The following is a 16,906-nucleotide window of genomic DNA, read 5'->3' as shown; positions in this document are numbered from 1 at the left end:
AGATACAGTATACACTTTCAAACAGCAGGGGGACAATATACATGTGAAAAAAATGCAAACTTTTTAACTAGCAATGCCAACAGAAAATAAATCTCTATACTATAACACTAACTGTATCAAAACAACAGTATTTGTTTAAATCCAAAATAGAAAGGCATACCTTAGACTATAGTCAAATTGTCACCTTGGCTCCACAACACTGGAGCCCACGTAGGAGTTTTAGTATGTTAGCATTTTAATGTTTAATGTAAGGATGTTCTTGGTCCAGGCTGTGCTACAGGACTGAGTCCCTCCCATTGCTGTCCCCTTCTCCTGGCTCCCACCCCTTCCTCCAATCTCACTGCACAGTCATCTTCAGGCTCCCGCTTGCCTCTGCTTTAGGTTATAAACTTCAATTCATGTTTTCGTCTTCAAAAGTTCCAGTGAAGTTTAGGAACATCTCCAAAAAATATGTACTTATTTTGATCAAATGAAGTTTTGTTACTTACAAAATTAGAAAGAGGAATTAATCAGTTAAAAATAATAAAGTCCTTATTGCATATCTACTCTGTGCCTAGGAGAAACACACAGAACATTCCATTTCAGAAAAGAACATGGGCAAAGTCATCACGACCCAGAAGAAGAAGCAGCATGACATGTTCCAGAGAAAATGAGAACGGAGTCACTGGAAGCAAGTTGCTCAGACTGAAAAGGTGTGTGTGCATGCATGTGTGCCCATGTGTGTTTGGGAGTGGGGAGATACTGCACAATTTAAAGAGGTAAAAGGACTTAAAATCAAGCAAAGAAGTTTATATGAGTGAATTGCTGCACTGTTCAAACACATCCAAGGAAAAATCAACATTGCCTATAAGGGCAAAATAATTTCCTATACATCCCTCAATTGAAAGATCCAATGTATTGTTCCTTTTCCTTAAGAATCAATTATGAAAAGAGCAGAACTTTCTATATTCATTCTCATTCTCATTTTCATTCTCATTCTCTCTCACTCTCTCACATACATACAGACACACACATACACCAGGTATCACCTTCTGCAGGTAAACTCGACATTGGGTTTGACGCTATTAGGAAGCTATGGGGAAAAGAGAGTCATGAAAAGAACTACATAAAGAAAGAATGAGAATTAAGAGAACAGGGATGGTTGAAGACAGAGAATGAATTTTCCTTCTCAAAATAAAAAGGAGAAGATCAGACTAGTTGAAGGTAATAAAGAAATTAATGGAATAAATAACATTATTTCATCCTTAATCAAATTTGTGTCTATTCTCAGTCCTGTGCCTGGAGCTTACTCAACTTGGTCATTAAGAAATTAATGGAATAAATAACATTATTTCATCCTTAATCAAATTTGTGTCTATTCTCAGTCCTGTGCCTGTAGCTTACTCAACACGGTCATTTTGGCACAGGAGGCAGGGAAGGGAGGACAGAGTGATGAGCTTCCTCTCCCTGATTGCAGCTCTGCCTCATGATGAAATTGTCCGGATCAACATTTCCCCATCTGGCAGGCAGGCAGCCAAAAGATTGGAGACCTGAAAATGGATCACTGCATTTTGACCTCTCTGCAACAGCCAATAAGTGTAATACAATATCTGCACAATTCAATCCAGCATCAGTCATGCTGAGCATCATCCATCCGGAAATGTTATGTTTTCATGAAAGAAAAAAAAAAAATAAAGGTGACTTCTATGGTATGATCCGAGTCTTACAACCTAAGCACTTCACAGATTTTGTTTTTCATTTTAGCTTGATCTTGACTGACGAAAATAAGCTATCACTGTTGGAAAAGCTAAAAAAAACACCAAGGAGTTTAACGTATTATCATTTACTCAGAACAAGCAGCCTTATATAGTAATAACTTCTAATTTAGAAGACGGGAGTGTGGGGGCAGGGGTGGGGGAGGGAGTGAAATGCTCATTAGCCTTTGCTGAAGGCCCTGGAACAGAATTTTCCAGACTCTTCAGAGATCAGTGTCCTATGTTTACTTACCAGGAACAATTTATTTTCTTTTATATTTTCAAAGCACTTAAATTATTCCTCCTCTTTGTGATGATTTCCATATGTTGTTTCCAATTAAACAGGAAGGGGCAGGTTATTCTTTGGCAACATTCTGAAGCCATTAAATGCCACCTCACAGGGAGGGAACAGACAACTGCAGGAGCCCTTCCAGTGACATAGAGATCCGGGTCCCAGAAAAGTACTGCATTCAATTCGTAAAAGTTGGTTAAATGAAATTAAAATAATCACATACATGATGATAGTAAATTTTAACAACCCTGGAATGTTTCCTGTGTGCAAAGCAATTTACCTGTATAATTGCTAGCCCTGAAGACAATCCTTGGAGAGAGGTGCTATCACAACCCACATTTTACAAATGAGGAAACTGAGTCATAACACCAAAATGATTCAAAAAGTCAGAAGTAACCATTCTGAACCCACTCACTCTAAACAGAGTTCAACAAAATTATATGCAATTAATTCTTCACAGCTTGAGGTATCTCATCTTAAAAATCTATCCTATTTTTAAGTGGGACAATCATCTAATTTTATTTGGCCTTATAAAATATATAATTTAATGATCCATTGCCTTAAACTGACTAAACTGTACAACAAAGAAATGTCATATCTTTTATCAGAAATGAAAATTTAAACAGTAAAATAGAACCATCACAAATTGTTCTATTTGGCTTTTGCACTCTCAGCTTTCATTTGCATATTGAGAGAACAAAATATTGGATTACTCCTTTTCTTAATTTTTAAAGAAAGTAAGACTCATGTAGAAGGCAATTACTTCTTCCTCTTAGTAGAATAATAATGATGACACACCCCTCTTTACTTCATGCTTACTATTTACCAAGCTCTTAATACATAGTCCTTAGAAAGCATTGGAAGATATACATTATTACTTGGTTCTTTGGACCTCAGATTCCTCACCTGTAAAATTGGGTAATATTCCAACACTTTATACCTACAAAAATAGCAATATCATTACTCTGTACCCCATTTTACAGGTAAGGTAACTGAGGCTCTGAAAAACCTGTTTAAAGCAAACAGTTAGCAAGTGGTAGCCAGTACTGAAATGCTTTTTTGTCCTGTCCATGGGTCTGTTTCTAAACAATAGCTAAATAAGATAATTTCTTTTTTGAAGAAGAACTGATATTAAGAAACACTAGAAATTATAAGAAAAGCCTTCTTTACTCTAGCCTGGACAATGAAGTCAAAATAAACAGGATCTATGTATCAAAATTCTCAACACTCCTTAAATTCTTCTTCTCTCAGTGGGAGAATCAATGTCAGGGGAAGAGGAAAGATTACTTTATTATTATATGTAACTAGATTTTTATGTAAAAGGTGGTGGTGATTATTCATTTAAATTACGTGTTCTAGAGATGGGTCGCTAGGCTGCTCATTACGAAAAGCTAAAATGGATGAAGAGGAAATATAAAGACCACAGTTCAGAGTTGTTCTCGTAGTTAAATGATGTTAATCCTTTAACGATGGGAAAATAACCCCACAGTCAGGGTTCCCAGGAGAGAGAGAGTTTCATTTTATCACTGTGAAAGAATGGACTTATAACTATTTCTCATGGAGATATGTGCCAGCTACCCTGGAGTCTTTACCGTTCCTTGAACTTGCCAAACACATTTCTCTCTTAGTGCTCTTGTCCTTGCAGTACCCCACGCCTGGAAGGCTCTTCCCCCACGTAGCTGCTCAGACAACCGAAACTTGTACATACATTTCTTTTCCTCTAAAAAAGAAAAAGAAATGAGTCTAACGTTTAATCTGCTTTAATAAACAGACTGACACTGGTATCCTGCTCCAGTCCGGTCTGCAGGTCGGACAGTTACATATTTCGTATGGTACTTGAGGTGACGTCACTTCCAACGTGGGGGAGGGGACAGAGGCGTCCTCACACTTTCCTTGACTTTCAGCATATTGCAACCTATTATGTTTTACTGTGCTCAGTTCACTGGATTTCCATATTATTTTCTAGTTTTAACTAAATCAATCCCCACAAAACGACACAAGCTTAAAATATCCTTCAAGGAAACTATAAATTAAAGATAATATTTACATTTCAAGCACAAAAGAACAACAAAAAGCTGGCTCTTTTCTATATTCCTACAGAAACTCATCAGCCATATTGTGAGATTTTTAAAAAACCACTTGTCTGATCAGATCTGACAGGTAAGTAAAATATGCAAAATTATCAAAAAGATTATTTAGAATACAGATTTTCATCCATTATTGTTCCAGAGGAACTTTGCCCTGTTGTGTTCCCTGATAATAGCTACTGATAGTGTGAAGCAATCAGGGTGTTTAAGAACTAAGCATCCAGAACATGAAAAACTTCAACTTTGCTTTTTCATATATGGTCAAAGTCAGGCAATACTCAATTTAAAACTTTACAGAATTTAAACCAAATGATGATGTTTAGGAAAATCTAAACATTATCATTCGATGAGAATCTTACTCTTCACAGATACAATAAAAATGTCTACAAAGGGGCAACAAAGCAAGGTATTTTTTTTGTCAGCAAATACAGATGAAGATGCAAAGAAAAAAATGTCAAGAAATTGGTAGAAATAATAGTAGAATAAACAACATATTGTAGGAGGCTCACTGTAAAGTTGGATAAAAGAATACAATTCTGGCGTATCTCAGCTTATAGTACTTGCTAGATTTTATTTCAATGCTGAAATAGAAGAACTACTTCTTTGGGGGAGCTAATAAGGAAAGACATCAGAGGAGATAAGTTCTCAACAGTACATAGATTCTTCAATTTTAAAAAAGCAATGTTTTATGGGTACAGTATATAAATAAAATCACTGATGCAGTTGCTTTAATAGCAATTAATATTAAGTTTCCAGGATAAAGTTATTGAGGTGTCTCATTTAAAATTCATTCAGTACATCATTTCTAGGCAAGCAAATGCAGAAAAAAAATTGTAGAAATGCAAAAAATGCTGCAGGATGCCATCAGTACAGTTAATTTTGTAGAAACATGCCTTTAAAATATACTGGAATCTTTACAATATGTTGCAATGTTATAGGGAGTGATGAGGAAACACTTCTGTATGAAACAGAAATCTCGCCTATTGAGGTTAATCGGTATCACTTGCAAGGCCTTAAAAGAGTTTAGAACTTAAGAGTGTTTCACAGTGTTATTTTATAAATAAATAAATGTTCCAAATTTGTCTGTCTTTTCTGGGATGACAGTTGGCTCTTAGTCATTGGTTATCTGGCATATATTTTAGAATAATAAACACAATGTGTCCCTTCAATATAAAGTGATATTCTAACAATGAAATGCTTTACAAGTAACCTTCTTCTAATGCATGAAACAGAGGGGATGTTTTCAATAGTTATCAAAAAATGTTTCTATCATTATGTGATTTTTTTCTGGTTGAAAAATAATATGTGTGTTATTCTTTAAAATGACATATTTGCACACTTAACTAGAAAAAAAACAATTTCTAACTTGTTTTCATATTTTCTAATAAAAAGTGCCAGTGATATTTTAACACTAAAATATAAGAATGCCTCTATTCCAATTAGTTTGTAAGAACAAATGATAGCCATTGGGGAAGATGGAAATCTACTGGCCACATCTGCAATAAAAACATTTGCATTATTGATTAATGAGAATAAAAATGATAATCATCAACCTCATATATGAGGTTATCTTTTTCAGCCAAGGCAGTCATTAGATTCAAGTATTGAAATAAATTAAAATTTTACTAGACCTTTGAATAATTATATCATGCAGAATCATGATTTCCAAATTCATGAAGTCTGTCAGTCACACTGTTCTCACTATAAAGCCTGTGGTCAGTGAGAGTAAAAAGACTTTTTGTACTCTTAATAAAGTAAAATAAAAATTAGCTTTAAAAATATTGTTTATTTCATATTCATCTTATTCTTAAATTTTTTCTATACTTTTTGGTATGCTGTATGCCATACATAAAATATTAGCACAGTAGAACACGTATATGATTTATCTCTCTATATATAAGATAAGTGGAACATGCGCAGAACTTTTTTACTTAAGGGGACACAATAAAAACATTTTGGACACCATTGGTCTAATAGAGGAAAGAGATATGTGAGCTAAAGTTGCAGCCATAAGCTGCATGTGATAACGAGATCACTGAAGAGCAAGTTCTTACCCCCACTAGATAATTGAGTCAATACCCCCTTAGAACTGACTTTCAGCTGAGTCTTCCAGAGTAAAATTTCTCCAAGTATACTAGGGTGGGTGCTGGGGAAAAAGGTAGATGAGTATTCCAGCTGAGGGCACAGCATGAAGTCTTGGAAGCAAGAAAGGCACAATGTTGTGAGAAAATTATAATTTTGAAAATACTACAGTTCATTCCCAAAATGAATATTTTGGGAAGTAACAAGACAGTTTGGTGGGGGCAGACCATGGAAGGCTTTGTGTACCACAGTGGATCTATCGGCCTGTGAACGAGCTGCACTACAGGGTGGCAGCTAAGAACACAGGCTTTGGCATCAAACTGGTCTCTGTCCTAGATCTGCCATTTATTTAGCTGTATGATCTTAGGTTGTTTACTTAACTTCTCTAAACCCCAGTTTCCTCATCTGTAAAAAAAGAGAGTAGTAGGGCCACCACAAGGAGAATAATCCATAAAGTGCTTAATCCATTGTCAATACATAATAAGATATTTAAGAAAAAGTTATGGTTATTTTGATGATGGTGATGGGGAGACTTTGAAGTATTTTAAGCAGTGATATAACAGGTGATTTAGAAAATGCTTCCTGGCCGCTCTCTGTAGCATGAACCTGAGGAATGTGAAACCAGAAGCGAGGAGAACAGTTAAAGGGCCAACGTAGTTATCTAAAAGACAAATAATAAGAGCCTGACCTGAGGTAGCAGGAGGCCAGACCAGGTTACCATTTACATGCATCGGTTCTGTAATCCTTTAATAGGTTCCCTTTTCCTACGTCTTGAATGGCATGATAACATTCTCAAAAACTGTTCTACTGCTAGAAGCATTGCTTCTTTTATTTCAAAAATGAAAATGAAATAGCATTTTTAAGACACCATAGGAAATCTTGCAGGAAGAAAATCAAAGGAAACCTATCCTTCAGAGGACAGAATTATGAACATTTCTAGTCTGTTTCTATATCATTTTCTGAATTATTTGTTTTGGAAATAAGTTTCAAGCAAAATGATGTGGCACTAATTTAAATCGGTAAAATTACACTTAATATCAGAAAAGGAAAAGTAGGTTTGGTTTAAGGGATCAGAAACTCTCTCCATCATGGTCTGTTAAGATGCCTTTCTCCCCTCTTAGCTGGCTTTTCAAACTACTCTGGACTCAAAAAGTGTCATGTGTAAGAGCTTAGAACACAAACTGTGGAGCCACTGTCTGAACCTCAGCTCTGACCTGGGCAAATGACCGAGCTTCTCTGAATCTCTGTAAATGGAGTTAACCTCATAGGGCTCTTTCACATGTTTCAAAGATGATTAAAGAAGTACCTGGCCTGTAGCAAACATTACATAAGCATTGGTTAAATAAAATTATCTCCAGAAGGCCACTGTTAAAGGCAATAAGATGTTTAGAAAAGAAATGACAGCCATTTACCATTATTATAGATTTCTTAGGGGGAAAAATCTGGGTCCTAAAAAGGTGAAATTCAAGCCAGGTAAGTTTTGATAAAGGGGAAGAAGGAAGAGGGGTGTTGCTTCGGTTGAATCATATACAACATAAGTCTGTAGTTCTTTTTCAGGAAAACTCATCCACTTCATTGTTTTATTGGTTGAGTAGCTGCACTGTTTCCAAATAAAAGTAGAGAAGCCAGTCAGGGGAGAATAGGGTTATAAAAACCAAAGATCAATGGATAGAAAGACAATTGTTTGTTACATCATCTAAAGATACAATCTTTCATTTACAATGTTTCAAATGGTTAATTTACGCATTTTTAGTAAATCCAACTGAGATACAGCAGATTTGTATTCTAATTAAGGAAAACTATGTCCAGCCTGTTATAACATCAAATTATAGCTACTGTCTCCAGTGATCTGTCAGATGCCAATGGAATTCACAGAGTTTGAAGACACAGTTTGTTGAGAATCTGGCCATCTCTGCTTTTAATAAGAAGAAAAGAATGGAAGATAAGGCAGAAAAATTAAGTGCCTCTGGTCATTCAATCCTATAAAAGTGTTCTCACTGTGGTAGCCAAACAAGTAAATATCCCCCAAGGAACAAAATTTATTTAGTCTCTCAAATGAGATTTTTAACTTCATGAAGTTGTTTCCTCAAGGATTGTTTAATGAAGCTGATTTGGAAATTCTCCCTTTCTTTTCACAAAAGCCCCATGGCATTTGGTTTCATTATGAATCTGGTAGAATAGACACAGTAAACATCTTGGAGTCCACATATTTTTCAGGTTTATTTAAAAGTAAACTGTTCTGATGGATATAGTAGGAACAAGTTCACAGAAAGGTTGCTATATTATGTAACTTTCTTGGGGTAAAGTAGGAACATGTTGGAAGTTAAGCAGTTATCTTAGGTTAGTTGTCTTTTTCTTACTCCCTTGTTATGGTCTCTTTGAAATGTTCTTTTATTGTATGTTTGTTTTCTTTTTAACTTTTTTTTTCATACAGTTGATTTAAAAAAGAAGGGAAAGTTAAAAAAAAAAAAAGAAAGAAAAACAAGGAAAAAAAAATGATGTAGTGCCCCCTTGAGGAGCCTGTGGAGAATGCAGGGGTATTCGCCTACCCCACCTCCATGGTTGCTAACGTGACCACAGACATAGGGGACTGGTGGTTTGATGGGTTGAGCCCTCTACCATAAGTTTTACCCTTGGGAAGACGGTTGCTGCAAAGGAGAGGCTAGGCCTCCCTATATTTGTGCCTAAGAGTGTCCTCCTGAATGCCTCTTTGTTGCTCAGATGTGGCCCTCTCTCTCTGGCTAAGCCAACTTGAGAGGTGAAATCACTGCCCTCCCCCCTACGTGGGATCAGACACCCAGGGGAGTGAATCTCCCTGGCAATGTGGAATATGACTCCCGGGGAGGAATGTAGACCCGGCATCGTGGGACGGAGAACATCTTCTTGACCAAAAGGGGGATGTGAAAGGAAATGAAATAAGCTTCAGTGGCAGAGAGATTCCAAAAGGAGCCGAGAGGTCACTCTGGTGGGCACTCTTATGCACACTTTAGACAACCCTTTTTAGGTTCTAAAGAATTGGGGTAGCTGGTGGTGGATCCCTGAAACTATCAAACTACAACCCAGAACCCATGAATCTCGAAGACAGTTGTATAAAAATGTAGCTTATGAGGGGTGTCAATGGGATTGGGAAAGCCATAAGGACCACACTCCACTTTGTCTAGTTTATGGATGGATGAGTAGAAAAATAGGGGAAGGAAACAAACAGACAAAGGTACCCAGTGTTCTTTTTTACTTCAATTGCTCTTTTTCACTCTAATTATTATTCTTGTTATTTTTGTGTGTGTGCTAATGAAGGTGTCAGGGATTGATTTAGGTGATGAATGTACAACTATGTAATGGTACTGTAAACAATCGAAAGTACGATTTGTTTTGTATGACTGCGTGGTATGTGAATATATCTCAATAAAATGATTAAAAAAAAAAAAAAAGTAAACTGGTTCCCTTGTCCAGTCTTTCTTCTATTCTATATTAGCTTGAAGATGTATTTCCTGGAATCCTTCTCCTCAGGCCCATTAAGAGAAGAAATTATTTGTTATAAATGTTTTTGAGGATTAAGTCTTAGATTTGGTGAGATTATATTTCATACAAACCCTGTATTAAGTCACAGAAATATTCAGCAGTACTAAGCGATAGCCTGTTCTCTTTATCCAGGCTGATGCAGGAGAGTGGCCTGATCTCCTTGCTAGAAGAAAGGAAGAAATACATTGACTTTGGACTGCTTAATATTTTTCTGCAAATAAATTTTTTCAGGGTTGGTTTTTTTTTTCCATTTATAAACTGAGAATAATAAAACATCACCAGCCCACCTGCTGATAGCGCTGTATCAAATGAGGTAATGCATGTTAACACGCTTGGAAACATTTTTTAAAATATGGGCATGTGAAATATTTTTAGCCAAATATATAAATCAGCTTATATTCTTGAGCACTTACTAACTGACACAGGGAGTTTAAATTATTTTGGAAGTTATTTGGTCTTTTAAAACATCACAATGTTACATGGCAAAATAGAAAACAAATTACCTAGAAAAAAATTTGCAAATATTATCCAGTTAGGTATAATGTATATGTCACAAAGATATTACATAATGACATTTGGAATTTTGAATATGACTGTATTTAAAACAACAACAATCACCTTAGTTTAATACCCAAAAAAAGTTCAGAACACTAATCCTAAACTGAAGGTTTTAGACTCTGACAGTAATAGTCAGGAAACACCTTACTAGACTAACCAGAAGTATGCAGATGCCTAGAGCTAAAAAAAATCACAAAACACTAAAGTACTGATTTACATGTAGGCCAACCAAAAGAAGAAGAAAAGGAAAGAAAAGGAGTAGTTTACATTTCCTAAGCCCAAAGCCAGATTTTCATTCATTCTACCTTGAAACAATAGCTTCAATATGGTCATTAATGGAAGGCACATAAGTTGGTGATAATTTTTCAGGATTAACATACATCAAGTGCATGTAATTGATATGAACCTGTGTGATATTCAGTTATAAACATGCAACCACTTTATTTCTTCCAGTAACTGCTTTCAACCATGAGATATTAAACCTCCCCCTTAATAATACCTTGGTCAGTTTCCATAAATTTATGGTAGCTTTAGTTTATTGAAATAGTCCAGACTGATTAAAGCTTCTCTCTAATAGCTGACAATGCTCTCTCCCTAAGCACTGTGGCCAGGTTTGTGGGCTCTAGGTCTTGGCGTGGAGAGGAAGGTGTTGTCTACTCTTTACTCATCTGCAGGGAGGAAAGATCAGGGAGAAGGTAGATATAGTTATTCATAACTGAAGTGGCATTTCTATCTTTGTTGGTTGTTGTGCTTCTCCGGTGAAAGCTGAGTGGACATCAGTTTCCTCTCTGTGAGTGGTGTCCAAATGCTGGACATGATATGGTTCCTTCTAAGAGCTCTGTAGGGTCTCAGAACTGCATGGTTACCTAATATGAGAAATTGGGCTCCTGTTCAGTCTCTTCTATACCCCGTCCAAGCCCCCAGTGGTTCGTTAAGCTGCCAGCTTGCTCCTGGCAGCCCTTTGCTAAGAGTTTGGCTTTCTTGGATAGGGTACTGGCAAGATGAGTCCAGCTGTCAACAGCAAATGCATGTATCTTTGCTTGGACAAATGGGAGTGCAGAGTCTTGTTCAATCCCCCCCACCACCATGTTTCTTATCCTTCTCTTCCTTCCTTTTCTCCTTTTCCTTCCCCTCTGCCTTCCTTTTTTCCTTTTCCTTCTTCTTCTCCTCTTCATCCTCCTCTTCCTGCTTCCTCCACCTTTCTCAAGTTTTGTTTTCTCACTTTTCACATAGGTACTAGACAGCCCAGCAAGCCCACTGACAAAGAAGATGTCCTACCTGGGAATAAATTGCCAGTCTCTCTTACTTGCAGACACCCCAGTCTTCACAATGATCATTTTGAAGCTTCCCAACACCTCCTCTCTTCCCCCAAGCCCATGCATTCATCTTGGCTTTGCAAAGGGAAAATCCATGGACTTGGAAAATTCTTAACCTCTCTAAGATCCTCTTATTATATCTGCTGGGAAAAGGGTAATGGGGAAGTGTTGGAAGGACAGATTGTACCACTCCTCAGTAAGCTCTATGGGGACATATCTGTCCTCAACTCTCTTCAGCAGTGGTTCTGAATCTCGACAACATCAGAATTACCTTTGAAGTGTTACAAATCTCAATGCCCAGGGCACATTCCAGACCAATTAAAGCAGGTTGGGTACAGACAATGGTATTTTTTTATAAACTCCCCTTTATGGACCGCCTTTAACCTCTCAGATACCTGTTTCCACAAATAAGTAAGGAGAAGCAGTATGTTGCCTCTTAGAATCAGATCTGAAATCAAATCCCACCAGTTTTTACAACTTAACCTTTGGCAAGTAACTTGGCCTTTGTCTCTATTTCCGTATCTCTAAAATGAGAATATTTTCATAGCTACTTCATAGGCTTGGGGAATCATTTTAATAGATAATATTTGAAAAGCACTTGGAATGTTTCCTGGCACATGGAAGTGCTTGATAAATGCAAAACACATATGTACTATGTCGACAATGACAGAGTTCAAGAGCAGTTAATATTTTATCTCATTGTCTTTGAACAGTGATGTATCTTAAAACATGCAATTCCAAAAATAGGAATTTTTCTATAACATCTGCTTAATAGATTTAGCTAGTGATAGGGAATTCTATAAATTTATCTGTATTTAGAATTTCTAGAAAATGCTAAAAAAATCAATTAAAAATTAAGTGATTGACTTTATTTTCTAATATAGATGCTACCAATTTTCCACATATAAGGAAATTTTATCCCCAAATATATACATTCAAACACGTTAAATTTTTTGTTTATTCCCTTTAGAAATAACTGTTCTAGAATTATTTTATTTGAAACATTTTAGAAACCTCTCTGATGGTATTAAGAATCAGAATTAGATTATTTGACATGTGTTTTGTCTAAATCATACATTTTCTTTCATATATGCTTTTAAAGAGCACATATATACAGTAATAAATAAGAATCATTAAATTCACTTTTGCTCCATGAATTACTGTACTTTTCAATTTTAATAAACAGTTATTTGAAATTTGAATTAAAAATGGATTCAATAGGAGATAAGTACTATAGTTGAACAAAGAATGCATTTCTAACTATATTAAAAATACAAAGGATAAACAATCTGAACATTTTGTTTTTCATCAGTTTCAAAATATAAGTTATTTCTGAATTTCACATAACATTTGTTTTCAAAGGAAAATTTTCCCCCCTTCTTAATCTGAAGATTGTCTTAAGTGATTTGCCAAAAGTATGTCTAGAGACATAGCCAAGTAAGTACATGTCCCAAGAAAGAGTCTGTGAAGTGAAAGTGCTGAAATATTTTTTATAAGGGCATCTACACTGCACACAAACAATAGGGTTTTGTGTTGTGATTATGTCCGGATAAATTTGTTTCTATGAATGACTGCTTGGAAATATACTTTGCAGAATAGTATCCCATGACTCTGTATTAGAAATGTTTGCTTCCTATCCCATATATTTGGAATATAAATGAAAAGATTCATAAACATTTAAAAACTAGTTAATGTAATTGGTTATTTGAACCTTTTAGAAGTTCAGTTTCCTCTTCAAAACAAAACAGGATTTTATATAATGGCCTTGAGCTTCAGTGTAATGAAAAGTTTTGGTTATTAATATTCCTGTTAGTGATCTTTAAAAGTTGTGTTTGCTTAGAGTTCCACCAACCAGCAAAAAGTTAAAATGTTTGAACATTTCTCAAAACTAAACTAAACATGTCACTAGAAGGAAATTTATTGGGAATTATAAAGCTATTCAATTTCTGCTCATTCTTGATAACATTAAACCAACCTGTCTTTGTGCTATTTCAGCTTATTGTATAATAATTCCTATTTTAAGGGGTATGGTTCAAGTATTGGTTGAAATTTTATTTTCTTCAAAAATATTTATTTTATTCAAGTCTCTAATTAATCCTTTGCAAGTTCTTAAAAAATGTGAGCCTTTCATTTGCCAGCCACCACCCCTACCCAGACTTTCTGCCTCTTTCCCCTGCATCTTCCTTCTTGGAGGTGACTTGGTCCTAGTAACTTATCACAGTCTTTAGAGGGGGAATAAAATCTATGTTCATTAACATTTATTTCACCTTGAACTCAATGAGAGACCATTCCTGGAATCAAGATGACTTACTGTTAAAAAAATGAACCCCATGAGGCCATGGCCTTGATAACATAGAAAGGAAAAAGCACTTTGTTTCGAGGGTTTTTTTTAGAACAAATAATGTTAGTATAAGAAATTGAATATAATAAGTTTAAATTTTTTAAAAATAAACTAATGAAAGTGGGCACTGTCATAATCATTTAGAAATATATCTCCTTTAAAAGACTCTCTAGTTATCCCTTCAAACATGGAAAAAAAAAAGGTAGGCTATGGATATCTCTCTCTCTCTCTCTCTCTCTCTCTCTCTCTCTCATACACACAGACACACACACACACACACACACACACACACACAAGAATTTATGGCTAAACAACCAGATGCTATAATAATGATATTTTAAAATGTATAACTTAGTATCACAACTAGAAAATTAAGGCAAACATCAAGATGCTTTAATAATCTTTTTTAAGCCATAAATATGTTGCTTGGTTACTTTAAGAAAGATGATTTGGGAGAGTGCAGGACTGAATTATTTGACAGACAGAGGCCTAATCGCCTCTCTGAATCCTGGCCACAGAGACACCGTCAGCAGTGAAATGCCCCCACAGCAGCCTTCCCTACCAATTTGCCTCAGTTCTTCAAAGAATCACCAGAAGGTGATTCCCCTTTGAAATCAGTGCCTAGAGAATTTAGGAGAAACCCAGAGCCCATTCTGTTCCTACAGTCTGGTCACCAAAGAGCCACCAGGGGAAAACAGCTTCTAGCCATTTCTGACCCCACATCTCAAGTAATAGGCAAGTGATTCTAAAATTGTATACCATTAGGATTGTAGAATGTTCAAGCAAGATAGAACCTCACTGATTATATAGTGCAATTTTCTCCTCGCAAAATCTCTGTCCCTCTCTCCCTCTACACACACACATGCACACACACGCACACACACACACACACGCAACGAAGGACAGATAAGACATAAAGGTTGAGAGATTTGTCAGGCCAGACTGCAAGTTAGATCAGAGCTGGGATTAGAGCCCAAATCCCAGTAACAGGGAGCCAGCCAACCACTATCCTAGACTTAGAACCTAAGTCTACTTCAGTCTCAATGAATTCTACATGCACTGCATCAGGCATTAATATTTGATCTGATGTTGTCTGGTACTGACCCCCAACGAAACCCTATGACACCACATTTCCGTATCCTTCAATTACTCTGCCAGTTCATGGCTGAGGGCTGGAAGCAAGCTACTTAACCCCTGGGGGCATTTTCCTTATTTAAAATTAGGAGGTTGAACTGGAGATCTCTGAGACACTTTCCAGTTCTAAATATTCTGCATTTTTTTTTTATCTCCTGTTTTATGCCTCAGTCTTCATGTTTGAATTTTTCACTAGGTGGCAGGATTCCACCATCACATTATGAAAGGATTTTCTGCCTGGGAGCAGAATTTTCACCCTAAAAAACTCCTTTCTTTACAATGAATACATTTTAAAAAGTAAAGCCAAAGAGAAAGAATACCCACAAAGGGCAGTGTTCCATGTATCTCATAAAGGTCTAGATCCATTTTTAATCTAAGTATAAAATAGGAAATTTATCAAACATATGTCTTCATAAAATTTAGTAGTAAAATCTTGTAAAAGTCTGTTTAGTTTCATGCATTTAAAAGTTTATCTTAGCTGAATCCCAACTGAACAATATCAGAGCCCCTTGAGCAAACTGTAGCATATTAACGTGAGAATCAAGCGCTCTAATGGCAACAAAAATATATTAAACATTTTAAATAGTTATAAGATATTTTGAGGATCTTTGAATTATTTTTGAGCTCTTAACCAGATGAACACATGATAGAGTACTTGGATTTTGCATTTATTTGTCAAATCCTTAAAAAGGTATTTATTCTCTTAAATAGATTTTATGACATCACCATACTTTTTAAATTATTGCCCAAAATTGGCCGTTTCTTGAATGCTGCATAACCAATGTCACTAACAACACTTTAGAATTGCCCCAAAAATAGCCAGGCCGATTGCTTATGCTGAGCTGAGCATTTCTCCCCTACCAAAGCCAAATAAAGTGACACGAAACAATAACTGAACTGAATTTTCTAATATTGCCTTAGAAGAAAAGTTCCCAAGGGTCTTGCTGATTGTCAGAGGAAATGATTAATTAGGCCTTTCCTTCAGCTGATAGATGATGCAGCACTCTTTTTTTTTAAACCAATTGCATGCTAATTACATATATTATTTCCAAAGTTTCTTTAAAAACAAAGCAAAGCACATACCAAAACCCTCACATACTAGAATAATTCATCGTCTGCTCCAAAATCAAACTAATACATAGACTTCTATTCAGAACTTGAAGAAAACCCTCAACAGGTTCATTCATTCATTCCTTCCTTCACAGCAGAGAGCAGTGATAATACCTCTTTCATGGTCCTACCTTAGCAACTTGTAAGGGCTGCTTCTGCTCCTTGCCACCTTGCAATCTGAACCCCCAGGGCGCCCCTCCGGTCATGGAAATGCAGATAAAATCCCCGGTGCCCATTTTCTCCTTTCAGTTGGGCAGCATGAAGAGCTTGAAAAGGCAGACGGAAAAGAAGCTTGGGTGCGGCTGGAGATGTGCACTCAGCTTCGAGATCCTGCCAAGGAGGCAGGACTGGGGCACGCAGGGGCTCCGCTGCTGCTGCTGCCGCCGCCGCTGTGAATTTGCGCCGCTAATGGGATCATTCACTTGAGCGCAGAGGCGCTCCCACCATCGAGGACACAGCCCACTGTTGCGTCACGCTCGTTTGCTCAGCCCACCTTCAGGGAACGGGAAGCAGTCTCTCTCGCACAGAATGTCCTTAGTTTAGCCAAGTATGGAGGGGGCAGCGCAAAAGTTTTCTAGCACTCACAGAGTAAATTCCAGCACTTAAAAGAAAGCATGATTGGAAAAATTTACATTTAATGATTCTATAAATAATAGAGGACACGGGAAGGTTTTTAATCTCCTTGCCACAAGTGACATCCTAAAATATGAGCTCTAGAACTTAACTACTAGGAG

General features: G+C 36.5%; 1 protein-coding gene across 1 annotated transcript in view; it reads right to left on the bottom strand.

Moving 5' to 3' along the window:
- Window positions 1-16,563, bottom strand: part of SYNPO2 (synaptopodin 2) — a 195,185-nt gene extending 178,622 nt beyond the window's left edge. Inside the window, exon 1 of the mRNA XM_037830554.1 lies at window positions 16,304-16,563. Coding sequence (XP_037686482.1) covers window positions 16,304-16,408 — 105 coding nt within the window. The 5' untranslated portion in view covers window positions 16,409-16,563. The remainder of the gene's footprint in view (window positions 1-16,303) is intronic.
- Between the last annotated feature and the right edge of the window lie 343 nt (window positions 16,564-16,906).

The sequence above is a fragment of the Choloepus didactylus genome, chromosome 3 (genome assembly GCF_015220235.1).
Source record: "Choloepus didactylus isolate mChoDid1 chromosome 3, mChoDid1.pri, whole genome shotgun sequence".
NCBI lineage: Eukaryota > Metazoa > Chordata > Mammalia > Pilosa > Megalonychidae > Choloepus > Choloepus didactylus.
This window is presented reverse-complemented; position numbering and strand designations above follow the sequence as displayed.